Consider the following 27,964-nt stretch of genomic DNA (forward strand, 5'->3'; position numbering starts at 1 on the left):
TCCTTCCTTCTTCCTCTCTCCCTCCCTCCCTCCCTCTCTCTCTCTCTTTCTCTCTTTCTTTTCTTTCTTTTCTTGACTTGCTTTGTTCCCAGCCTGGAATGCAGCGGCCCAGCCATAACTCAGTGAAGTCCCGAACTCCTGGGCTCAATTGCTTCTCCCCACTCAGTCGGACACTACCATGTCTGGCTCATGAATTTTTTTTTTTTTTTTAAGACAAGGTCTCACTGTGTCACCCAGGCTGGAGTGCAGTGCTGCAATCTCAGCTCACTACAACCTCTGCCTCCTGGGTTCAAGTGATTCTCCCACCTCAGCCTCCTGAGTGGCTGGGATTACAGGTGCAAGTCACCATGCCCAGCTAATTTTTTGTATTTTTAGTAGAGACAGGGTTTCGCCATGTTGGTCAATCTGGTCTCGAACTCCTGGCATTTATAGTAGAGACAGGATTTCGCCATGTTGGTCAAGCTGGTCTTGAACTCCTGGCCTCAAGTAATCCACCCGCCTTAGCTTCCCAAAGTGCTGGGATTATAGGCATGAGTCACTGTGCCATGCCTGGCTCATGAAATTCTTTAGGAAGACTTCCGGTTGGCTGTAATATACAGGGAAAATAGTAGTCTGATGAAGAAAGACAAGGCTGTTCTCACCTGAGCTCCTGGTCTTTCTGGACTCAAACAGTATCTCGCTTCTTTGGGAAGCTCACCTGAGGCCCTATCACCCTTGTTGTGGCTCCCAGGGCATCCTGGAATTTTCCTGACACAGAACTCTCCACATTATGTTGTAACTGCTAGTTGGCTTCTCTGTCTTTCCATTTAGCTAAAGCTCTCTATGAACAACAACTATGTCTTATTTACCTACCTAGGATGGTGCCTGGCACATGGTAGGCACTCAATACATGTGTGTTTAAGTTACAAAAAAAAAAAAACCTTTTTGTATGACGGAAACACATGGAAAATACCATGACACAGCATTAGGGTGCCTTAGCATACATAGATTAACTCTCAATAAAATTACAAACCACCAGAAATCAATTAATATTTACCATTTAACACTTAAGTACTTAAACATTATTCATTGCTGGAACCTTTATTTTTAAAAAATATGTGGTATTAATTTTTGTATTTTATAAATGAAATAGTTCTTGGATTATAGTAAGCATTCAATAACAATTAGTAACTACTACTACTAACAGTAATGGTGTGTGTTCTTTTTGTGGATAAAATATGTGTGCTGAAATTTTAAAAAGATATCAAAAATAAAGTTGTCTTCTGATTAAGAAAGTCCTGCTAGGAAGAGCAGTAAGTTGATGAATTCAGTGATTGTTCTTTAATTTTCATCTCTGGAAAATGCCAATTTTTCAGTTATGCTTCCATTATCTGGTTCTAGGTAACTGCCTGAAGTCAAACAAATTATTCACAAGATCTTACACTATATGTTCTTAAAAACAAAAACAAACAACAAACAGAAAAAGATTTAGTAGGTGGACATACCATAGGTGTATAATCCTCCCAGGAGCCAAGATAGCTAGGAAATGAATTGGTAATCTATGACAATGTGATAATTATATAAAGCTCTATTATGATTATTTGTTTCCTTCAATAGACTAAGTTTCTTAAGGATAAGAACAAACTTGTTTGTCATTGCATAATTAGTATTGAATAGTTGCTAGCCCATTGTAAGCTCTTAATAATTGTTGAATGAGAGAGTAGCTTGGTGTGTATATGCTCTGAGTAAAATAAATCAGATTTAACGAAGGTTCTTCTGGCTCCCTAAATAATACAAGGTCCTACTGAGTGGGAACATCTATGTTCTTTGGTTTCTCTCTCTCTCTCTCTCTCTCTCTCTCTGTCTTTCTCTCCTGGCAGATTTGTGCTCTTGCTTCTTGTTTCTCTAGATTCCAAGCAAATTGCAGATGTGCTGTTCATGTAGCTTTACTTCAGAGAACAAGTTTACCATAAAGTGATTATTCTCAGGTTTACTAGTCCTAAGAACTTAGATTTTAGTGATTCCTAGGTAACTTCAGTAGCATCCCTACAAACTAAAGTTTGTGGAGGAGTGCCTTAACAGGTGAGGTCTCTTATTTTATCTTGGTAATGTTAATTGATTCAAGTACTTTCTAGGCACTGGAGATACAGGGGACCAAAACAGTTTCTGCCTCAAAGGAATTTGCATCCTAATTGGCAGAGAGTAAATGCGTGAGCAAACAGATCCTGTTGCCAGCTTGTTTGTTATTCAAGACAGCTGACTATAGTGTAGTTTAGGAATATGGCTAGGGTTAGCAAATTACCAACAATTTTTAAAAAGTCAAATTTAAGGCTGGTATGGTGGCTCACACCTGTAATCCCAGCAATTTGCGAGGCTGAGGCAGGAGGATCACTTGAGCCCAGGAGTTTGAGACCAGCCTGGGCAATATGGTGAAACCCCATCACTACAAAAAAATACAACTAGCTGGGCACAGCTGTGTGCACCTATAGTCCCAGCCACTAGGGAGGCTGATGTGGGAGAATTGATTGAGGCTGCGAGTTTGAGCCTCACTGTACTCCAGCCTGGGCAACAAGAGAGACCTTGTCTCAAAAAACAAAACAAAAAAAACCAACAACAACCCAAAACACTGCAACCTCTGCTTCCTGGGTTTAAGCAAGCACTTTTGGCTAATTTTTGTATTTTTTTTTTTCTTTTTGTAGATATAGGGTTTCACCATGTTGGCCAGGCTGGTCTCAAACTCCTGACCTCAAGTGATCCACCTGCCTCAGCCTTCCAACGTGCTGGGGTTACAGGTGTGAACCACCACACCCAGCCAAAAAAAAAAAAAGTATATATATAAAATAGGTCTATATATAGATGTTAAATATCAACTATATAACATATATTTATATTAAATATATACATATTAAATTTATATAAATATATATTTAAATAATAAGATGGGGTCTTGCTATGTTGCCCAGGCTGGTCTTGAACTCCTGGGCTCAAGCAATCCTCCTTCCTTGGCTTCCCAAATTACTGGGATTATAGGTGTGAGCCATCATGCCAGGACTGTTCATGGAAATTTAATAATGCTTATGGTATATTTAGCATCCAATGCTTCCTGATTCTCTCATATGCTTTAAACATGCCCAATAAAGATTAATTAGGATGAGACAATTTAGGACTATGTTTTATATTAAGAAATTTTTCTATATACTTAAGATATGATTTATTGTCATAGTTTTAGAGATCATATTTGCTGAGGAAAAGTACTCAAATGTACTTTGTCAAAGTGACAAAGATATGATATGACAGGTTTTTGAAAAATTATTTTTGTCCTGTATTTCACATTTCCCCAAGAATATAGAATTTAAGGACAAAAAGTGTGCCTGCTTTGCCTGTTTTTACAGTAAAAAACTGTGTTGATTGTGTTGACTGTGTGTCAGGTATTAATAAGTGCTTTGTTTTCAATTTTTCTTCTGTTTTAATAACAGCATTAGGAGGAGGTGCCATTACTATCTTGTTTTTACACGTGGAAGATAAAGCTTAGAAGTTAGGGTTTGTGGCCAGGTGTGGCAGCTCATGCCTGTAATTCTAGCACTTTGGGAGGATCGCTTGAGGCCAGGAGTTTGAGACCAGCCTGGATAGCATAGTGAGACCCTGTCTCTACAAAAAAAAAAAGAAAATTAGCTGAGTGTAGTGGTGCACGCCTGTACTTCTAGCTACTCGGGAGGCTGAAGTGGGAGGATGACTTGAGCCCAGAATTTAGAGGTTGCAGTGAGCCATGATTGCGTCAGCTTGGGCAACAGAGCGAGACCTTGTCTCAAGAAAAAAAAAAAAGAAAAAAGAAGTTAGAGTTTGTTCAAGATCACATAATTAGGAAAGGACAGCATGAGTGTAGGCCTTCTAATTGCTGACGCCTGCGCCCTAACCACAATGCTGCACTGCTCTACCAAGCTCAAACTGGACCTCTCTGCATGTCACAGCCTTATTCAGACAGGCTGACTTATCCTCAGGTAAACACAACCATTCCTTACCTTTCAGAAGTCCTAATTTCTATAGCTTTCTAACCAGATGATTTCTCAGGTGTTCCATAAAAATCTGTATTGTGGACGCTTTAAGTTTTTAGAAATGTTCTATTTTCACTCTACACGTATTTAAAAGTGGTATTCTTTTCAGCAAAGCAGATGACATATTTGTAAAAAATTCCTTGGAGGACATGGACGTACGGAATAATTCAGGGAGATGTTGTGGTTTGAGCAGCTTATGTAAATTTTTTTTTCTTGCTAACAATATAAAACATGTTGGTGTTTAGTTCTGCGTGGTGGTCCTCTCGCTGGAAGCTACAGGTTACGGCAGTTTCACCTTCACTGGGGGTCTGCTGATGACCACGGCTCCGAGCACATAGTAGATGGAGTGAGCTATGCTGCAGAGGTAAGCCCTCAGACACATCTTTGTGATTCACGGTTATCCTACATGGTGGGATTTAAAGGGTACAGAGACAACTTTACTGATTCCAAATAGATCCTGAGCCAATTAAGTATCTTAGTGTCTGAAATTGCTTTATTCATTCAATATGAGAGTTTATCAATATGAGAGCTTCAAATGTTGCCCTCCTAAGCCTTAAACCAACCCTGAGAGCTTAGGGTTATATGTTCCCATTTTAGAAATGAGTAAACTGGTTGCTGAAGAGATTAAGTAATTTATCCAGCTAGGAAGCATTGAGACAGGTTTAAATCTAGATCTGTCTGATATCAAATTACAAATTGTTTCTATCTACTGAAAGGCCAGTGAGTAGAGAGAGAAACATTTGTCTTATGTCCAAATGTGGTCATGTTTCATCCAGATACAAATATCCACTAATATGTAAAGACCACATTCAATAGGGTAATATTTAAATAGGTAAATGGCAAAGTCTCACTGAAGAAAAAAAAAAAAAGACAAACTCTTCTGAACTCTATCTCTATATTTACAGGTATAAAAAATAAAAATCTGTTAATTATTCAGCTTATTGGTAAATCATAACACAATAAAGCATTTATTGAGTTGTTTCTACTCCTTTTTCCTTATAATTATATTCACTAATAATACTCTGTGCAGGATCTGGATTAAAAAAATACTCTACATTTTTAATCCTCTGGTTAAAGAACAAAGCATAATAAGCTTCAGATTTAATATGATTAAATATTACTAACACCCAACTTAACCGTGAGATGAAAATGAATTATATGACTCAATCAATACTATTCCCGTGAAAATAATTTGGTTTCTGAGTCGCCTAGGCAAGACAGAGCTAAGTTATCAGGCAAGTGCAGTTTTTCTTCATGTTCTCATGGTTACTGAGCTGTAGAGTTTAGATACCCCGTATAGCCCTGCTGTTCAGAGAAATCCGACAATCGAACTTTTTTCCAGTTTCACTCTTTCATTGACATGTACCTCTGCCCTTTTAAGTTTATCATCCAAAACGTTTGCTTTGCCACGAAAATCACTTGTGTTTGAGGCCAAGTAGCTTTAGGGTATGGAACCTGCTCTGTCCTCAGGGTAGAGAAATAAAAGGTACATACAAAGTTTTTTATGATGATGGACAAACTATGTCAAGAAGGTAGAAAGTGGGACTCCTGAATTTGTATGGTGTCTCAATTTAGATCATTTACCAAATAGTTTTCATGTTTTCTTTCTAAAGTTTTATGTTCTGAATATAACATGTTGTACTAAATGTCCAAAGCACCCTCGGGACTAATTACTGGTTGCTTTGGATCACTGGTCTCTCATTTTCCTTAGCAACTCAGGGAAATTGGTCAAAATGCTTTGTGTAGTTACACCTTGTACTTTAATAAACTTGAAAGTACTATATACTCAGAGAGGCTTAGGTTTTCTGCCAGCTGGCAAGTCGTTTCCTGAAAAGGGTCCTCCTGACACGTGTCAAAGGCTCAGAGTCCTTACCTGCAGATCAAGGGCCATTTCTGTAGATAAAGACTTTTTGTTGTTGTTGTTCTGCAATAAATCATTATTTATTTATTTATTTATTTATAGCAAACCAGTGAAGGAAAGGACCAAAACCTTTGGTTCATTTATGTATTTATGAATGGAAAAAATTTGTAATGCAAATTTCACTTATTCAAAAACTTAGGTACAACTTACAACATTACAGATAATTCTTTTCCCTTCTTTTGTTTCACATGGAGACCCTGGAGACTCAATTCATGTTAAGACACCTAAGTATGAGTCCTCCAGGTAAATATTATACAAATTGGAAGCATCTAGGAATTTTTAAGTATATTTTAAGACATACATTTTTATGCATGCTTTAAACAAACAGTATTTTTTTTTTTTTTTTGAGACAGAGTTTTGCTCTTGTTGCCCAGGCTAGAGTACAATGGTGCGATCTCGGCTCACTGCAACCTCCGCCTCCTGGGTTCAAGTGCTTCTCCTGCCTCAGCCTCCTGAGTAGCTGGGATTACAGGCATGCACCACCGTGCCTGACTAATTTTGTATTTTTAGTAGAGACAGGGTTTCTCCATGTTGGTCAGACTGGTCTCGAACCCCCGACCTCAGGTGATCTGTCTGCCTCAGACTCCCAAAGTGCTGGGATTACAGGCGTGAACCACCGCGCCAGGCCAGTATTTTTTTTTTTTTTTTTTTTAAGGAGAGACTCTAACAAAAAAGCTATGACCAGCACCAGCATTTAAAGATAAAGCTTTGTGAATAAAACTTGGAATAGATTTTCTTTTTTCTTTCTTTCTTTTTCTTTGAGATCTGTTGCCCAGGCTAGAATGCCACGGTACAAACATAGCTCACTGTAGCTTTGACCTCCTGGGTTCAAGGGATCCTCCCACCTTAGCCTCCGGAGCAAGTGGGACCACAGGTGGGCACCACCACATCTGGCTAATTATTTTTTATTTTTTGTAGAGACAGAGTCTGGACATCTTGCCTAGGCTGGTCTGAAACTCCCGGGCTCAAGCAATCTTCCCTCCTTGGCCTCCCAAAGTGCTGGGATTACAGGCCTGAGCCACTGCACCCACCCTTGGAATTGTATACTGTTCTTTAATATGCATTCAAGGCTATTTCTTATTTCATTGGCTTATATATTCATTCATTCTTTCACTCAGTAAGAATTCTTTGAGAATCAAACCCGCTCCTAATCTTTACACAGCTTACTGATGCTTACCCTGAAGGGAGTGCAGCCTCACACATATTTGAGGTCAGAAAATGCTGCCCTATGGGATGGGCATCTGTTTTAAGTTAAACCAGGTGGATGGATGGATGAAGGGGAGGGAACCAGGTCAACTGGGGAGATAGCAGTAGTTTTGCATAAAATCATGTGTGAGGATGTGGGTTGGGAAGGAGGCTTACACATTTGAAAAACAGTATGTCCTTCAACAGTGTAGTTAGAGCATGGAGAATGACGGGGAGAGTTGTCAGAGGCAAAGTTGGAGAGGCTGGGAAGGGCCCGATCTAACTGAGGTAAGTCCTGGTAAGGATTATGAAGGTGATTCTGAGCGCAATGGGAATCCACTGAATGGCTTTGAATTGGGAAGTGGTGATATTTGCATTTCAAAAATAATTCACAACTATTGTTTGAGAATAGATTGGATGGAAGCAGGAGTGGCTAAGGGGAGCTTTGGAGGAAACTTTTGGGGAAAGTTCCAGGCAATAAATGAGAGTGCAAGTGGAGGCTGGCTGGCTGGCAGTGGCAGCTTTAGTGGGATTTGTCGATTGGTGGGTTTGAGAGTGAGGAAGGGCAGGATCCATGTTTCTGATTGAGATAGGAAATGCAGATAGAGAAAGTCTGGGTCAAACCTCAGGGTTGGTGGAGTGGGAGAGGTAGACAATAAACAAATAAGTGGTGCATGGTAAGTTCTTTGATGGGAACAATACCATGTGGTCTAGTAGAGTGGCTGAGGGCTTAGGAAAAGCCTCTTTGAGGTGATACATGAATTGAGACTGAATGATAAGAAGAAAGCACTGTGAGAAAAATCTAGAGAGAGCTTTCCAGGAAGTGGGAGCAGCAAGCACAAATGCTCTAAGGCAGGCGTGTGGCTGGCATGTTCAACAGGAGAAAGTCATTGGCCTATAGGATTGGAATTAATGAGAAAGGAACAGTTATGGGCTCTGTCCCAGAGAGGCAGGCAGGGACCATGCCACATCGGGTGCCGTTGGGCATGGTAAGCAGTCTGAAGTTTATCTGTAACGCAGTGGGAAGAAGACAATGGAAGGTTTTGATCAGGGGAATGACATGTTCTGCTTTATATTTTATAAAATATAACTAGCTGCTGGGTGGAGAGGAGGCTGTTGTCAGGCAAATGTTGAAGTAAGGAGAAGAACTAGAAGGTTATGGAAGTCATTCAAGTGAGCAGTGACAGTAAATTGGACTATGGGGGTGGTGGAGACAAAGAGAGCTGGACAAATCTATGATGTTTGGGAGATAAAGTCAGTAGGGTTTGCTGATGAAAAGGATGTCATGATTGAAGGAAGGAAAAAGAGGAGTTTAGAAACACTCTTAAGGTTTTGGTGTAAGCATATCGGAGGCTAGTGGTGCCATTTACTGAAATGTGCAAGTCTGGGAAGGAGCAGGATGCAGAGAGGAATTCACTCTCTGTTTTAGACATGTTGTTTGAGATGCTTGTTAGGCATTCTAGGCTCATGTTCAAGTAGGCTGTTGGATAAAAACTTTGAGTTTAAGAAGAGGTCAAGGCTGGAGATGGGGGCATTTGGGAGTCCTTGCATTTGGTTTCACGTTCAAAAGAACCCTTTTGTGCTCAGCTCCATATTTCCAAGGAGTTGATTAGTTTTTCCAGCCACTTTTGTACTAAGTTCATGACCGTCATCAAGTTATGTTCCCTTGTAAGTAAAAAGAAGAAGTGAAAGAAAGAAAAAAGACATTTCAAGTTGCAACATATACAAATTTAATTTTAGGCCTAATATGATGGTTTGTGATATTACAGAGAGATTAAAGTGATCTAAATCAAGACACATTTTATCCCAAAAGTTAGGCATCTGCAAAACTAGGCTAATTGTCCATTCTGTGTTTGGAACTTTATCTAATGAAAGTTTAGGCAAAATATATAGCAAGCATTTTAAATATGTAACTAATAATAAAACTGATTTCAACATTCATCATGGATTTTTGGCATAGTATTTGGCAGTATATTTTGCATACCACTAATATGTGTTTGAAACTGCTAAATTTTAATATTATTATCTAGAAATTAGTTGCCAGTAGGGGAGAATCTAATTTTCATTTTTGTAGTGGCTACAATTTCTTGTCATTCAGCTCAAATCACTGCTGTTGTCAATGTTAGTCAGGAAATGTGAGTTTGCTAGTTTTTTTAATGTTTTAATTCAAATATAAATGTTAATAGAAGTGGTATCAGTTTCTCTGTGAAGTTATTGCTGCCAGTTAAGTAAGGTGTGTAGGAGAGAAAGAAAAAGATTTTCTTGGCCTAGTTTCCCATCATAGTTTAAATAGTTGTATTTTTAGCTAGCAGAAGGATGGTTATATGTAGGATATATATATATGTCCATTCATCTCTCTTTAGTTACACATTCATATTTTAATCAGTTCTGGTTGTGACCCTAAAGAAGTCATTTTATATCTTCCTCTCTTTGGTCTCATCTCTTACTAAAAGAACTGGTGCATTGGCACGGAGCCACTTAAAACAATTTTAACATCCTTATCAGCCCTTCCCTGACAGTGAATGTCATCTGTCTCATGTGAGCCAAATGAATTCTGTTTCATCACCCAGTGTTTTCAGGTTTCTTTCCTCCCCCAACTATCTCACACCAACTTGCAACATGGCACTATAGGAATCCACTTTTATATTACTTGCCTGATATCGCAGTCTTCCTTGATTGTTTGTGGATGGTACACTGTTTTATAGTTTTACAGTTGACTGTTTATGATTGTTATCTATTCAGAAATTATCTCCTATAAATTGCCTGTAAGACATAGAGTTATATTTAAAGGATGGGATAAAGATGTATTTGAAAATGCTAAACCCTCTCTGTAACAGTCAGCTAGAAAGATGATTTGGGCATGAAGACTCACAAAAGTATTTTCTTCCTGATAAACAAAAGGGATTCATTAGAAGGAGATCTTGTCTGAAGTCAGTCCCTCATATCAGGTCCTTGGACACCATGGCTTGATCACCACTTATGATCGTAGCTAAATCTTTTGGGCATGTCGCATTGCCCTTTGGCTTCTGTCTCAGTTTGTCCTTTTGGGGAAGACTCCCCAAAAGTGGTTTTCTCCTTTATTGTTATTCTGAAATCTTTCACACTTGTGGGTGTGTTCGAGATACTGTATTGCTTGCAATGGTAAAACATTTAGGATACCTTTAGGTGTTGCATGAGGCTGCTTGCATATGAGTAGAGTTGTGAGGTGGGTGAAGTCTGTTTTCCAGAGTTCCAGGCCCTCCACCTCCTTCCCTTACCCCTTGTCTATTTATCCCCCTCCTTCGTAGCACCAGCTACCCTCCCATTTTCTACCTCTTTTTCCCCCATTGAAACTTGCTTACAGCAAAGTATCTAAACATATTCATAGAACATGGTAAGTGTATCAAAATGATAAGCATTTTTATGTGTGAGATGACAAATATGTTCATCAGTTTGACTTAATCATTCCACATTTATACATATATTAAAACATTACATTGTGCCCCATAAATATAACACTTATGATTTGCCAATTAAAAATGCTCTTAATAATAAAAAAGTGTGAATGCTACTTAACATGATTACTCATAAGGAGACTTTGTGTTTTCAAGCCATAAAAAGTCTTAAAATGACAGGTAGTAAACATTTAACTGGGCAGTTTTAGAAACAGCCTCACTGTCCTTGGTAGCGGGATTGTCCTGGAAAACCTACTATGTAGGAGGTTGACTTCTCCACTCACCTGTGAGCTCAGGCCCCTTCCATGGACTTTACTGCCAGCCGGGATCTGATCTGAGGCTGCTGCATTGCAGTCTCATCTGTGGAAGACATGGAGGAGCCTCCAGTTACTTGGGAGCAATGACTGGAGTTTGTTAGGGCTGGAGGGACTGTGAAGGATGTTCAAAGCTTTTTTTTTTTTTTTTTTCTGAGATGAAGTCTTGCTCTGTCGCTCAGGCTGGAGTGCAGTGGCTCAATCTCAGCTCACTGCAACATCCACCGCCTGGGTTCAAGCAATTCTCCTGCCTCAGCCTCCCGAGTAGCTGGGACTATAGTCATGCACTACCATATCCAGCTAGGATGCTCGAGGCATTCTATATAGTCTTTAATATAGTGCACCACGGGCTAGTTAAGTGACTGTGATCCTTCACTGCATGAACTTTCACTTTTGGACAAAAATAAGTAAGAGGATTCTGTCCAAGATTCTTGTGGTAAATACATTATACATAAGCGTACAGCACCAGAAAATTTGTAAATGTTTTATTTGCATTTATGTTTTTCAGGATGTCTAACAAAACATTCCTACTATGTTGTGTATCTCCCTTTCAGCTCCATGTTGTTCACTGGAATTCAGACAAATACCCCAGCTTTGTTGAGGCAGCTCATGAACCAGATGGACTGGCTGTCTTGGGAGTGTTTTTACAGGTGAGAATCTACTGATTTCATGTTAAATGATCAGCCTTGTTGAAGAAAGAGCTTCAGTCACGAAGTAGACATTTAACCGTCTTGTTTAATAGTAAACTCAATTTAGGTGTAGCATTTTCCTTTTGCAATGAATATTTACAAATTATATATTCATTTAGGAGCATTGTCTTATAAGTCTTCTTATTGTCCGTTGATCATTTTTATGTGAATAACAACAGCAGCATCAACATCAAGAACAGCAGCAGAAATAACAACTGAGATACTGGAAGAAAACATTTATTCTGGGCTCTTCCTAATTGTATACTATTTAGGACAGAATAAAGTTCAAGCTCCTGATTCTTCAAACACCGGTCTCACCACAATGACATATTGTCCCAATGTGCTCACTGGTTTTTAAAAAAAATTTATTGTATTTCCTTTAATCTAATATTCACATGTGGTTAGACAATTATTGTCATCATACCTGGGAACAGGTTGGGCTTCTCACCTCCCTCCGCCTCCACATTCTTGTAGGTGTGCCCCTTTGTCACACCCCATACTCTCCATGTGTTGTAACTCATGAACAGTGAATACCACGGATGGCAACAGTTCCTTGCCTTTGGACACCAAGTAGGGGTGGTTGCGGCAGGATCCAGGTGCTTTAAAACCTTCAGGTAGATTCAGAACACCTGTAATAATGAAAAGAGGATCCTTTATGAATCTATAATTTATGATGAGTTTGCTTATGATGATATATTGTCTTGATTTGGGACCTCAAATCATTGTAGGCTGCAAATGTGAGATGTTTGCATCTAGTATTTTGATGCCACCATTGTCCGTTTGAATTGAGGGGCTGACTGTCACATCTAGCTAGGTAGTGCAGGTTATTTGTTAGACTGTCTTACGCAAAGTTTCTCTCAAGTTAACCTACATCTTAAACACTGATAAAACTTAACAAATATTAAGCTGTTACTATTAGTTTTGGGTCTAAGCTGCAAGTTCAGTACAGGAACCCTGTAATATTATCTTGTTGTTCAGATCCTTCTGGCATGATAAGACCGGCAGGTAAAAGAGAAGCTTTGTTATAGAACAATCACTGTATGTTCTGTGCTGGCTGAGGTTTTTTAAAAATAATTTTAAAATAGTGGCTGAAATTGAGTGATTCAGACCTGATCTGCTACAGTAACCATTTCTTTTGAAATTTCATGTTTTTAGATTGGTGAACCTAATTCCCAACTGCAAAAGATTACTGACATTTTGGATTCCATTAAAGAAAAGGTAAAATGAATTACTATTTGTTAATAATTAACGTATTTTTTGTTCTCTCCCATATTTTCTTATCTTCCTTTAAAGACTTAGATATATGCTGCCTGCTTTGAAGTTTGCAACATACTTGATGAAAAAAAAGCAGAAGTAACCTATTATCACTTATCTTTTGAATGTAAAGGTCTTAAATTACCTAAAATAAACATGAATACATATACTTATGCATAACTAGTCTCTGGTATTATATTACAGAGTAAGCCTTTAATTGTAACACATTTAAGGGACCACTTATATTAAAACAAACCTTATGCTTCTTAAATAAATCTATATGATATGTTACTTTATCTAAAATTTTTAAGATGAAGATAGATGCTTTTTAAAAGATACTAAAAGAAGATATTAGATAACTCTGGATGCAGATATTCTATATTTACATAATTATAATGGATGTGCATGGATGTATGTTTTTTGAGGTCTATGTAAAGCTATCCCATTGTAATTTGTGGGAATTCTTTTTGTTCCCCCAGGGTAAACAAACTCGATTCACAAATTTTGACCCATTATCTCTGCTTCCACCATCCTGGGACTACTGGACATATCCTGGTTCTCTTACAGTTCCACCTCTTCTTGAGAGTGTCATATGGATTGTTTTAAAGCAACCGATAAACGTCAGCTCTCAACAGGTACATAATCTCTTCCAGGTTGATACTGATTCCCTTAGAGGAAAGTGGGCTTTTTTTTTTTTTTTTTTTTCAACCCTGCCCTTAATTTCTGCTGTGTTTTGAAGTCTGTGTTTTCTCTTTATTCATCAGATGGATGATTGGGCTAGATGAGATCTGTGTCCCTTTCATATTTGACCTTCTGTGATTAGACGATTTATTTGCCACTTCTTAGAAATGTACATAGCGACACTGATGAAAGTGAAGCATCATTTTGAGCACTATAGTCATTTGCTTTTGTTTTGTTGCTGTTTGATATGGGGATATAAACAGGCTGAGATACAAACAAAAAAATCAGAGACAGGCTACTTATAGAAGGTGACATTTTTCTTTCTGACCTGAGTCTCCACTCCTGCTTCTACAAATTTCCAAGTGAAACTTGAGGACAGTGATTCGTGCAGTGCCTTAAGAAATGTGTGCCTGCTAAGTGTAAGAAATTGTTGTTTTGTACACTTAAAAACTAGTTAAGTGGGTAGGCTGGGCACAGTGGATCCTGCCTGTAATCTCAGCACTTTGGGAGGCTGAGATGGGTGGATCGCTTGAGCCCTGGAGTTTGAGACCAGCCTGGGCAACACGGTAAAACCCCGTCTCTACAGAAAATACAAAAATTAGCCAGGTGTGGTGGTGCGTGCCTGTAGTCCCAGCTACTCGAGGGGTTGAGGTGGGAGGATTGCTTGAACCCAAGAGGCAGATGCTGCAGTGAATCAGGATCATGCTGCTGCATTCCAGAGCAAGACTTTTGTCTCAAAAAATTTTCTTTTGTTAAGAGGGTAGATCTCGGCGGAGCTTGCAGTGAGCTGAGATCCGGCCACTGTACTCCAGTCTGGGCCACAGAGCCAGACTCCTCCTCAAAAAAAAAAAAAAAAAAAAAAAGAGGGTAGATCTCATTTAAGTGTTAGAGAAAAGAGAGAGAAAGGGGAGGGGAGTGAGAGGGAGAGGAAGAATTGTTGATCTTTTGGCATTTGTTGACAAAAACTTTTGTTGGGCTGTCTGAGGGGCTTAATGCTTAAAGCATTTGTAGAGAGGCTGTGGGGAGGCTCTTTTCATGTAGACATCTAGTCACTCATTCTTCTGTTAAATGCTTATGGAGCTTCCCCTGTAGGCCAAGAGTCTGCCAGACTCAGGATATCCAGTTTGTCAACCAGGCTGGTGTGGAGTGGATGCAACCATACCTCACCCCAACCTTGAACTCCTGGGCTCAAGCTGTTCATCTTCCTGCCTCAGCCTCCCATGTAGCTGGAACTACAGTGGCACGCCACCATGACTGGCTTATTACTTTGAAAAAGTTTGTGTAGACAGGATCTTGCGTTATTTCCCTGGCTGGTCTTGAAGTGATCCACTTCTGGCCTCAAATGATCCTTCTGCTTCGGCCTCCCGAAGTGCTAGGATTACAGGCATGAGCCACTGCGCCCAGTCAGGATATCCAGTCTTTAATGTTCAAAAACTGTGCCTGGAGCGCTGAACCAGGGGGCTGGCCAATCTGATGGGTGGATGCTGTGTGTTCTTGGATGCTGTGCTTCTTCGTTTTGTTTTTGTTGTTCTTTTTGAATTAGGTGCAATATCTTATCATGAACATAGTCTAGTAATTTTTTTTTTTTTTTTGAAACAGAGTCTCACTCTGTTGCCCAGGCTGGAGTGCAGTGGCGCGATCTTGGCTCACTGCAAGCTCCGCCTCCCGGGTTCACGACATTCTCCTCCCTCAGCCTCCTGAGTAGCTGGGACTACAGGTGCCCACCACCGCGCCCGGCTAATTCTTTGTATTTTAAGTAGAGACGGGGTTTCATCATGTTAGCCAGGATGGTCTCGATCTCCTGACCTCATGATCTGCCCACCTCAGCCTCCCAAAGTGCTGGGATTACAGGCGTGATAGTCTAGTAATTTTTGCAGCTAATAAAGTACACATGTACTGGGCTTGCCCACCTGCCTACCTCTTTATTGTTTCTCCTAATGATACCAGAGCTGGCCCACCTTTACCGAGATCATTTCAGGCAGCATTTCCCCTTGGAGCATTGAACACATCCTTCTTTCTGTTGGGTGTTTCTCCTTGTTGACCTTGTTTTTAGGATTAAAGGCAAATAATAACCTAGTGTGTATACTTTTTAAAACATTTTACAAAGGTCTGTGTAGAAATCCAGAGCTTGACTGACATGAAAACTCCTGTGAATTTTTCTATCATTGTATCATGAGAAAAATGACCTGTTACTGATTCAGAGTCCTTAATAAGGGAATTCATTTTTCTCCCTGTCACATGCTAAATGGTTTACTTTTATATTTCTTTATTAAATTTGAACTGAATGATACTAAGAATGAATAAACTGTAACATCAAGGTGGTTAATAAGGGAATCATATTTTCCATCATATTTCAAGGATACTATTATTTCTTAAAGCCACTTGGAAAATAACTTTTTGTTTAGTTTTATTTTTTGCTTTCAATCCACCAGTGATCTGGAGGAGAATATATCAAAATATATAGTTTAGTTCCTTAAAAATAATAAAGTTAACCTTATTAAAAATATCTACCTGCAAGTTTAGGAATTATGACTGCCTAGCTGTGGATTCACTACTTTGTCTTATTTGAGGCTCAATGGATTACTATTATTAATGTGGTTTTTCTGCAGAACAGTATATAAAATAATAGCTGTGTTTTAGAGCTCTGAAGTGATCGTTAATTCACTTTGGAGCATCCACTTAAATCTCCTCTAGTAGGAACACTTTCACATATTTTAGTTTCTAACCAAATTGAGAAAATTATTTGAGTAACAATTCAATTTATTAAAATCTGATATTGTGGTGGTTTTAAAAGTTAAAGAATAAAGCAAAAGAAAAAAAATTCAGTCCCAGTCTAACCATGAAAAAATATCAGGCAAAATCCAGTCAGGGGACATTCTATAAAACAGTCAGTATTCTCAAGGTCATTAAAACTGCCAAGGTCATCAAAAACAAGGTAAGTCTGAGACACTGTCACAATCAAGAAATGCCCAAGGAGATATGAATACTAAGTGTAGTGTTGTCCGGATTTTTTCCTAGGGTTTTCTCCACAGTTTCCTGTCAAGTTACAGTTTGACCTAAGGGGCAAATCAGATGTTTTTCATTTTCTTTTTCTTGATTTAAGTCCATTTTTCTCTCTCAGAGTCACTCATTCAGGACTAAATTCTTAACTGCCATGCCAGTGAGCAGATAAATGTACTATTTTCTGATCCTTTTGAAGACAAATCTGTCATTTTCTCTGGAGGGCCAACTTCTCTTGCCAAATCTCTTTGGGTTATCTTAAATCATCAACATTGGGTTACTTAGCTGAAATTCAATATGCAAAATACTTGGCTTTGTTTCTACTCTCCTTTTAAAGAAAAATAACTCTTTTTTATTATGATATTATTTGCATGCAGTGAAACTCATGAATTCTAAGTGTGTGGTTGCTGATTTTGGTAACTGTATATAGACATGCTACAACTACTGCAGTCAAGATGTAGTTCTCAACCACCACTGTGGCTCACACCTCTAATCCTAGCATTTTGGGAGGCCAAGGCGGGTGAATCTCCTAAGGTCTGGAGTTCAAGACCAGCCTGGTCAACATGGTAAAACCCTGTCTCTACTAAAAATACAAAAATTAGCCACGTGTGGTGGTGTACGCCTATAATCCCAGCTACTCAGGAGGCTGAGGCAGGAGAATCGCCTGAACCCGGGAGGCAAGGTTGCAGTGAGCCCAGATTGCACGGCTGCACTCCAGCCTGGGTGACAGAGCAAGACTCCATCTCAAAATAAATAAATAAAAGATAGAGATCTCAGCCAAAAATTTTCTGGTGCTCTCTTGTAGTCCTTAACCTTCTTCACTATAGTCCTAGGCGACAACTGATGTGCTGTCGCTAGAATTTTACTTTTTCTAGAATTTTATTTAAATGAGTCATACAATAGAGTTTTGTGTTTGAATTCTTTTACTGGTATAATCTTTTTAAGATTCATCCATTTTATTTTATTTTATTTTTTTCTTAGAGACAGAGTCTGGCCCTGCTGCCCAGGCTGGAGTGCAGTGGCGTGATATTGGCTCACTGCAACCTCCACCTCCCAGGTTCAAGTGATTCTGCTGTCTTAGCCTCCTGAGTAGCTGGAACTACAAGCACTCACCACCACGCCCAGCCAATTTTTGTATTTTTAGTAGAGATGGGGTTTCACAATGTTGGCCAGGCCGGTCTTGAACTCCTGGCCTCAAGTGATCTACCCATCTTGGCCTCCCAAAGTGTTGGGATTATAGGTGTGACCCATGGTACCTGACCCATTTCATTAATTTTTATTACTGTGTAATATTCCATGGTATGGATATATTATATTTTAAAAATATATTTCACAGTTGATGGACATTTGGTTTGCTTTTAATTTTTGGCCGTTATGAATAATGGCAATCCATATATGGATATTAGGAATAATTTGCACACTTTTGTGTGCACACATTTTTATGTATCTTGTGTCAATACCTAGGACTGGAATTACTAGGTCATGTTTGCTTAATTTTGTAAAGTACTATTATATTGTTTTCTTTTTTTTTTTTTTTTTCTGAAGGAGTCTCGCTTTGTTGCCCAGGCTGGAGTGCAGTGGTGTGATCTTGGTTCACTGCAACCACCACCTCCCGGGTTCAAGCAATTCTCCTGCCTCAGCCTCCTGAGTAGCTGTGATTACAGGCACTCGCCACCACACCCAGCTAATTTTTGTATTTTTAGTAGAGACAGGGTTTCACCATGTTAGCCAGGCTGGTCTCGAACTCCTGACCTCAAGTGATTTGCCCGCCTCAGCCTCCCAAAGTGCTGGGATTACAGGCATGAACCACTGTGCCCGGCTGAGTAAAGTACTACTATATTATTTTCTAAAGTGGCTGTGTCATATTAAATTCCCACCAGCAATGTATGAGATTTCTGGTTGCTTCATACCCCTGCAAGCATTTGGCATTGTCAATTTTTCTAACTTTAGGTATTCTAGTGGGTATGTGTGATTTTAATTTGCATTTATCTAATGACCACTGATTTTGAAAATTTTTTATATGCTTAATGGCTATGTATGTATTTCCTTTTGTTAAGTATCTGTTCAAATCATCTGTCCATTTTAACACTGAGTTGTTTGCAAGAGTCCTTTATATAGTCTGGGTAACAGCTCTTTCTCAGGCTGGGCGCATGGCTCACCCCTGTAATCCCAGTGAAAGATTCTCCCGAGGGCCTGAAAGTTTAAAGGAATGAATAACTCCTACCTCCTCAGGCCCGGTCCCAAGGTGCAAGGGCATTTGCACCAGCAGCATGCGTCAGCAAGATAGCAGAAGCAGGAATAGAGCTGGCCGGAAGACACATACCCCCTGAAGACCGAGAGGGAGGCCATCTGGGTACTACGTAGCAGTTACTTCAGACTGGGACACTTCCTGTTTACAGAGGACTATAAAATCCCTGCCCTGTCCTCACTTGGGGCTGAAGCCATAGGCCTCAACCCGTCTGCATCCGGGGATGTAAGGCTCTTGTATCCGTTCGAACCCCGAGAGCGGGCCAACAGACAACACCAGGTGCTGTGGAGCAACACGTTGTTTTAATGAGCGCCTGGGTGCAGACGGGCTGAGGCCTAAAATGGCGTCAGTCCCAAGTGAGGACAGGGCAGGCGGGGGTTTTATAGTCTCCTGTAAACAGGAAGTATCTCAGTCTGATGTAACTGCTATGTGGTACCCGGACGGCCTCTCTCTCGGTCTTCAGGGGATATGTGTCTTCCAGCCAGCTCTCTTTCTGCTTCTGCTATCTTGCTGACGCATGCTGCTGGCGTCAGTGGCCTTGTGCCTTGGGACTCAGCCTGAGGAGGGAGGAGTTGTTCACCCCCTGCCGAGCTTTCAGGTCCCCCGGAGAATCTTTCATTCCTGTCTGTTTGGCTATAGAAAAGGGAAAAGGGATGACTTTCTCAGTAACTACTTCAGGAGTGACATAGGGGTGGCGTGGGCACCTTGGAAAAAGAAAAACTTAATTTGGGGGTATTCTTGAGAGACGAGTTGGTATCCATCGTGTCGTTGTAGCAGGAGCATCGTCTGGATTGTCCTGGAGGCTAACTGTAGTTTCAACAAGAGTTTTAATGCTTTTATTATTAGTGGGATAACACAGGGAGAAACAGGAGGCTCCCAATGATGAAGATTGCTGTCCCTACCAGTGTTTTAAATCCTCCTAAATAAGAGAACCACCCTCCTAGAAGGTTTGTTGGGTCCCATCCCTTCCAGGTTTGGACTGATACATGGGCTTCTTTTCTGATGTTTGAAGCGATTTCTAGAACCACTTTTCCATGATTGTCTATGTTAAGACAGCAATTATAGATATTAAACTTACCATACATCCCACCCTCTTCTGCTAATAAGCGGTTTAGTGCTAGCCTGTTTTGATAAACTGCTGCGCGCATTTGGTTTTGTTGTGAGAGCATTTCTAGGGCTGAGGCGGTTTGGTTAGTGATTATCTCTAGAACAGCTTGTAGTCTAATTGTTCTATTTAGCATATATATGGGAGTGCAATAACCCCATGGACCATCCTCAGCCCAAGTGGCAGGGCCGTAATATTTGATGATCCGTTGTGGAGGCCACTTGTCCTCTTGTCATCTTTGGCTCCCTCCTACCTCCAAGGATCATTTTTCTCTGGTTAGGTTATCATACACAGGGACTCCGAGGGTGTTGCCCGCCTGCTTTGGAGGTAAAAAAGAATCCAGGTTTAATTGTGCCTAGGAAGCAAGTACCTTGCCAGTGATAAGGTAGCCATGAGTATGCCTGGGTTCCACATATCCAAAAGAATCCATCAGGGGCAATCTGTTATAGGCTGGTGTTAATAGGATTGTCCCATAGTGCACTTAGGCTGGGGTATGCGGCATAAGGGTTAATGGTGTTGGTACAGTACCAGGCCTTTTTTGGCAAGACATAATTGAGGCAGCTTAAGTTAGAAGGAGACCAAGCTCCGTGGGGTAATTTTGGCTACCACTCTGCTGTGGAGGCACTGACTGTTAGGGTTTGGTGACAGGGGCTTTCACCTATGGCGTGATGGGTTTTATTCCACCTGCGGGATATGCACATCGTCCCTGTTACTAGACGTGTCCAGGACTGTGGGCATTCCTGAGGAGTGAAAGTGAGGCTGGAGTTTTGGGATGCTAGTAAGTAAGGGGGAATAGAGTCTATTCCATACCGTGGCCACTGTTCACTCACATGGGCTCCCCCGCATACCCAGTGATTGCACACATTCATGGTAAGCACGATGAGCTCTCCTAGATCTACAAACAGGTTCTTTCCTGGCTTAGGATGGGATATGTCTGCTTGTAGTTTTATATAAAGGGATGGAAATGCCACGGGTAATTTTGGAGGGGGGCTGTTGGCTTTTGTTTGGCTGTAATCTGTTCTCTCTTTATATCATCTAGCACTTGAGTGTTTGCTCCCCATTGTCCAATTTTGGTGAAGCAAAGCCACTGCTTACCTTTTGGACATGTAGTCCCATTACGACTGCCAGATACTCCTAGATTTTTTACTTTATAGTAACTTTTCCCTGACTCAACACATTCCTCGATTAAGATTCCATAACAGGATTCTTCTGTATGAGTATGGTAAGTAAAGGATTGTTGTATTTTTCCTCCGTAGTGGAAAGACTGATAGATAACACTCATGGCAGCTCGGAGGGGCTGCCGTGGACAGTAGGGCGGGTACTGATACTAGATGCAAGGCTTGTGTATCGGTTTGAACCCTGAGAGCGCACCAACAGACAGACAACACGAGGCGGTGTGGAGCAACACGATGTTGTAATGAGCGCCTGGGTGCAGATGGGGGGAGGCCTAAAATGGCGTCATCCCCACGTGAGGATGGGGGAGGGACTCTATAGTCCTCTGTAAACAGGAAGTGTCCCAGTCTGATGTGACCGCTGCATATACCCGTACGGCCTCCCTCTGGATCTTCAGGGGGTGTGTGTCTTCCAGCCAGCTCTCTTCCTGCTTCTGCTATCTTGCTGACGCACACTGCTGGAGCAAGTGGCCTTACGCCTTGGGACTGGGCCTGAGGAGGGAGGAATTATTCATTCCCTTAAGCTTTCAGGCCCTGGGGACAATCTTTCTCCCAGCACTTTGAAAGGCTGAGGCGGGAGGATCACTTGAGACCAGGAGTTCAAGACCAGCCTGGCCAACATGGCAAAACCCTGTCTCCACTTAAAAAAAAAAAAAAAAAAATTGGCGTGGTAGCGCCTGCCTGTAACCCCAGCTACTCCGGAGGCTGAGGCATGAGAATTGCTTGAACCCAGGTGGTGGAGGTTGCAGTGAGTCGAGATTATGCCACTGCAATCCAGCCTGAGTGACAGAGCGAGACTCTATCTTAAAAAAAAAGAAAGAAAGAAAAAAGTGAATCCTTGGACCTTATTAGAAATTCCAATTCACAAATTTGGGGTAGGGTCCAGGGATCTGAATTTTTAAGAATTAACTCAAAGTATTTTCATTCAGATGCTTTGGGACCACCCCTCCCAAAACTGGCTTAGAGTGAGACATGCGTGTGGACATAATAGATCCATCTAGGAAGGTTAGTTAGAACTGGGTGGTCAAGGGGCTTGGAAGCCATGCTGACACATTTGTTTTGGGTACCTATAAAAATGTTAGAAATGTGATGTATTATAGGGATGTATTTGGAAATGTTTACACTAAAATGATATGATGTTTGGAATTTGCTTAAAAATAGCCTAGTTTGGGTAGGATGGCAAATGCAAAGACAGCTTTGGTGGGAGAATGGATGGAAAAATTGGCTGTATGTCGATGATTGTTGAAGCTAGGTCATGGATTCCTGGTGATTTATGATGTTGCTTTTTCTACCTTTGTGTCCTTTTGAATATTTACATAATAAAATGTAAATTAAAAGGATAGGGGAAAATGGGGAAACAGAAAACAAGTTTCTCTGTGGTTTGTGCATGGCTTGTCAAGATGGCTTATTTATTGAAACTTCTCAGCTACCCCTCAAGTTTCTCATCTGTAAAATGGAATAATTATATATTATTGATAAGGATATTTTGGAGATTAACTAAGGTAATGTAAAGCACTTAACACAGTGCCTAGTCCATCATTTTCCATAACAGAACTTATTTTTATTATTACTCAATTTTGGCAGGCAGTCGAGTGCTATCAAAGAGGTTTGAGCATAAGAGTGACATAAAGCTGTTTACAGAACCATAGAAGAAGAGTATTTCAGCTTATTGGAGTTGCTACACAATGAAATTAGAATTTCAGTATTAGAGTCAAGGAAACCAGCAAAACAGGTCATACCTGCTTCAGCCTCAAGGCTGAACTGGGAACATTTCTACTGGGAACCTGTAGGTACTGAGTCAGCCTTAGTGACAGGGGGCAGCTTTGTTGCCTGCCTGGATAAAGCCTGGAACCACATAAAGGGATAAGACCAGTGGGAACCAGCCAGGGATGTGCATTTTAAGGCCAGGGCAGTAGTAGAGGACACCTAGAGCCAAGAGAAGCAAATCTGAATGGGGACTGGCAAATACAGGGTTGACCTAGCTGGGCCAAATGATTGTGAGACCCAGTTATAAGGGGAAGGGGTTTGGCGAGACATCAGAACAGGTCTAGGAACTCTTACCAAAATACACAGGCTGTTCAGAGAAGGAGTTGAAGTCGGATCCAATTCTAGACTGGTGAGCTGAGAGTGCTGCTGGGGCAGGGAGCCATGATCAACTTCCAGAGGGATTGAACAGGGGCAGGAACTGGGGTTGTGGGAGAAAAATAAAGCCAACCTCTTCAGAGGAATCAGCAGTATCACTGTGGAGGCAGGTTGCTTGATGAAGCCTGTGGACCCATGCTTTAATTCAGGACTCAGAATTCCTGCACAGCCACCTGGAATGACCACTCCAGACAGACCTGGATCGTCATGATCTGCAGAAGACTAGGTGTCTTTCCTATGGTCTCAGAGGTTAGCCTCTGCTGTTAGCCTCTGCTACTTGACCAGAGATTCTCTTAAGCCTCATGTGGTTTTAGCTATAATGATCTGGTCTATTGAAACATGAGTAATAGTATGTTGTAAACATTTGTCTCCTTCCCATATCTGTACTTAAAAACAAAACAAAACAAAAAAACCTCAAAATGGCTGGGTGTGGTGGCTCCTGCCTGTAATCCCAGCACTTTGGGAGGCTGAGGAGGGCAGATCATGAGGTCAAGAGATCGAGACCATCCTGGCCAACATGGTGAAACCCCATCTCCACTAAAACTACAAAAATTAGCTGGGCGTGGTGGCTCCTGCCTGTAGTCCCGGCTACATGGGAGGCTGAAGCAGGAGAATTGCCTGAACCTGGGAGGCTTAGGTTGCAGTGCGCTGAGATTGTGCCGTTGCACTCCAGCCTGGGCGACAGAGCAAGACTCTGTCTCAAAAAACAAGCAAACAAACAAATAAAGCCCTCAAAATACCACATGTGGAAAACATGGTTGCTTGTATATATGATGGTTGATCCTATTGCCTTAGAGCATAGTTACAAACTGTTGCCTATTTCTTATAAAGGCCCTCCCTCCCCTCTGCCCCCCATCCTGGTTAGTACTGTATAAGAAACATTTTAGGCATCAGGTATTTGATGAAAACCTAAAGGATGTGTCCTAGTCTGAATTTGCTTGACTCTGAGATTAGATGGTTAACAAAGTTTAGAGAATGTAGGTTCTCATTCCTAATTTGTCTTCATCAAAATAAAACAAACACCAAAGATTTACTTTTATTAATTGACAATATAATTTTGGTGCATATTTTTGAGAAGATAAAATTAGTTTTAATTTTTCCAACTTCACTTTAGGCCTGTACTAACTTTTAATAAATAATATTAAACCACCAAGGGGTTGTTAAAAATTTATAAAACATATTTATAATAGAAAAGTTTTCAGCAATAAAAAATAGTGATGTAGGTTGATATTGTTATGCAAAAATGGCTAGTATATATACCAAGTGAAAAAATTAGGTTTCAAAAGAGCATATATAGTTGAGTTCATTTTTGTCATAAAATGTGTGTGTTTACAGATTGAAAAACATTGAAAAGCATTCTCTGATTTCTAGATATTTACTCTTTAAACCACACTCTAGATGTTTCCTCTTGTTACTTTGATCATCAACTTAAAAATGCTTATACATTTAATTTTGGAACCTGTAGGTATTTGTAGAGCGATGAGAATTTAGCAAAAGAGTTTCTTTATTATATATGACATATAACAGAAAAATTTCGTTGCAATATTTTTTGTTCCTGGTTATAAATATATCTTAATTCTTTATGCAGGGTAATTCATTAATATTGGTGGGAATTTCTATGCTGAAGCTAACTCTTTTCTTCTTCTACAGCTGGCCAAATTCCGCAGTCTCCTGTGCACAGCGGAGGGTGAAGCAGCAGCTTTTCTGGTGAGCAATCACCGCCCACCGCAGCCTCTGAAGGGCCGCAAAGTGAGAGCCTCTTTCCGTTAAAAATTGTCACCAATGAACTCCCCCAAACATGGCTGTGGAGAGACAATGAAACAAAACAAAACACAACACAAAAGTCTCTGCCAACAACTCCTTTGTAGAATTCTAATTTATAGGAACCATTTTACTATGAGCTTCAGTGTCACAAAGAACACTAGATCTCTCTCTCTCTCTTTTTGTAATTTTTTTAGTGATAGGGTCTCACTCTGTCACCCAGGCTGGAGTGCAGTGGTACCATCTTGGCTAATTGTAGCTACCAACTCCTGGACTCAAGTGATCCTCCCACCTCAGCCTCCAGAGTACGTAGGACCCAGCATGCCTGGCTAATTTTTTTTTTTTTTTTTTTTTTTTTTTTAGAAATGGGGTCTTGCGGTGTTGCCCAGGCTGGTCTCCAGCTCCTGGCCTCAAGTGAGCCTCCTGCCTTGGCCTCTCAAAGTGCTAGGATTTCAGGCCTGGGCCATCAAGCCCAGCTGGCTTAGATCTCTTTACTAACTTACTGTCTCATATTTGCACTCATGGATTTTCACAGTAAGCATTGTTTGACATATATTAAAAGCCATGAAATATGTCTACTTCAACCTGCATGAAAATATGGTTAACATTGCAAACTTCAGAATGTATTAAAAATTTTAGCTGGCCATAGAGACTGAATTAGTCACAGCTCTCAGTGATGTTAGGTGGAAACTTACATCTCAAATGATAGGATTGTGATACTTTTTTTTGAAACAAGTGATTCTGCTTAATATTTTGTTGTTATTCCAATTCATAAAAAGTAGATTATGTTTTCCTATAAGGATAATTTTTGCAGTGATTATGTTGCTAACTCTCATTGCATGATACCTTTAATAAAATGCACAATATAAGAGTTAAGGGCAATGGGATAAAGCTACTTAATGTGTCTCCTCCACTGATCAAAAATATTCCTTATGGTCTTGGTGAGGAATTCCTCAGGGTATAAATGGCTATTTACACTGTAATGAATTATACCATATATAATATTCACTCAGTAATGTTAATAATGAACTGGCTAATAGCTGACAAAATGCAATGCCTGCCAGTTTATGACATTAACATGGTTTGAAACTAACATATAACATAGTACCAGTACAGTCACAGCTGCCCTCAGGCATGATGAACACATTGCCCATTTTTGCCTGGTGTTTTGGCAGCAAAGCAGAACGCAATCTTGTGTGGGTCATTATTCTGTCAATTTGTGGAAAAAATTACTTCAGTCTCCTATAAATATATAATGGGTCCATAAGCCCTTCAACCCATTTCCATGGCAAAACTCACTTTTCCTTTTATGCATGTCCCTCCGTCTCTTAATTTTGTCAGGTGGAGCTTGATCTTAATTTTAACCTATTATCCTTTTTTTTGTTTGTTTTTGGTGGGGGATAAGAGTAGTGTTTCTTTTGCTCTTTCTGGTACAAACGGAGGGACACTAAGCATTAATTTAATAACCACATTTAAGACTTGCACACATGCTATACTTTTGTCATCCTCTAACATAAGTTTACCTGAGTTCCCTTGATTTTGATGATTTGTTTCTTATATCTCTCTTCCTCTGGATGTAGTTTTTTTTTCTTTTTTTTTTTTTCCAACTGAGTCTTACTCTGTCACTGAGGCTGAAGTATAATGGCATGATCTCGGCTCACTGCAACCTCCACCTCCCGGGTTCAAATGATTCTCCTGCCTCAGCCTCTTTAGTGGCTGGGATGACAGGCACATGCCACCACACCTGGCTAATTTTTGTATTTTTAGTAGAGATGGGGGTTTGCAGTGTTGGCCAGGTTGGTCTCAAACTCCTGACCTCAAGTGATCTGCCTGCCTCAGCCTCTCAAATTGCTGGAATTACAGGCATAAGCCACCACACCTGGCTTGAATGTAGATTTTAATAATTGACCTTATCCTGCAATGTTGATAGAGTAACTGAATATCAGTAAATTGTGTAACAGTGATGGATACTGTTGCATAAGGTGAGCTCCCTAAGAGTGAAGCTAATACTTTGGTCAATGTTCTTTTTCCCTCGGTGTCTAGTTTAAGGCTTTTAGAAGATTGATCTGTAGCGATTATTTAATGAATCAAATATTTTTAAAAAATTTATTTGCTGTCTTTGGTAATTATCTCTCTGGTTGAAATCAAATGTACTGTAAGTTAATATAACAAGTAAAATACATTCTCTTTTGAAAATAGTTTATTTTTAAAGGGATACTAATTAATTGTAACTTGTAAAACTAAAAGTTCTAATGGTTTCTAAAAGCCAGTGTTGAGTGGAAAAGTGTTTCTTTAGTTTGGAAAGACCTGTGAAGTGTCCCAGTCAGAGAAAGAACCTGTTTTCTCGAAGAATGTAAGTTACTATATCTGGAGGGGCATGTAGGACAGGGGTTCTAATTACTGTCTGTGAGAGTTACTACTTTGTAACTTATGGTTTCTGCTGCAATGTTGTGTTGGTTCTGTATTATAAATTGCACCTTAATAGACCAGAAATATCTATACGGCACTGATTTCCTTGAATATTGTGTGTTAACTGATATATCTCCTAGAGGCAAAAGGTTTAAATGTGTGTTAAAATGGTTATATTGCTTCCTTTTTAAACAAATTAAAAAGTTGTAAATACTAGTGTAGATCTCTTTTGTTTACCACAGCAAATATTGATTTTATGATTGTTAAGCATTTCATATTTTACTTTAAATTGGATTCAACCACAATAAAGAGAATGAGACAAGCTTTCATTTTCACAAACTTGGCTTTATTATTAATCACTCAATCCATTCAAGAATAACTTGTCCATTTAGTTTTCATGTTTCCTTCACGTGTCCTTCAATTACCCGAGACTGGGTAATTTATAAAGAAAAAACGTTTAATGGACTCACAGTTCCCTGTGGCTGGAGAGACCTCACAATCATGGCAGAAGGCAAAAGGCACATCTTACATGGTGGTAGGCAAGAGAGAGAATGAAAATCAAGCAAAAGCGGTTTCCCCTTATAAAACCATCAGATCTCCTGAGACTTATTCACTACC

General features: G+C 40.1%; 1 protein-coding gene across 1 annotated transcript in view; it reads left to right on the forward strand.

The window, feature by feature from the left end:
• Window positions 1-27,673, forward strand: part of CA13 (carbonic anhydrase 13) — a 36,811-nt gene extending 9,138 nt beyond the window's left edge. Inside the window, exons 3-7 of the mRNA XM_025394576.1 lie at window positions 4,277-4,395; window positions 11,440-11,535; window positions 12,730-12,792; window positions 13,308-13,463; window positions 24,827-27,673. Coding sequence (XP_025250361.1) covers window positions 4,277-4,395; window positions 11,440-11,535; window positions 12,730-12,792; window positions 13,308-13,463; window positions 24,827-24,946 — 554 coding nt within the window. The 3' untranslated portion in view covers window positions 24,947-27,673. The remainder of the gene's footprint in view (window positions 1-4,276; window positions 4,396-11,439; window positions 11,536-12,729; window positions 12,793-13,307; window positions 13,464-24,826) is intronic.
• The last annotated feature ends 291 nt before the right edge of the window (window positions 27,674-27,964 follow it).

This window comes from Theropithecus gelada, chromosome 8 (assembly GCF_003255815.1).
Source record: "Theropithecus gelada isolate Dixy chromosome 8, Tgel_1.0, whole genome shotgun sequence".
Lineage (NCBI taxonomy): Eukaryota > Metazoa > Chordata > Mammalia > Primates > Cercopithecidae > Theropithecus > Theropithecus gelada.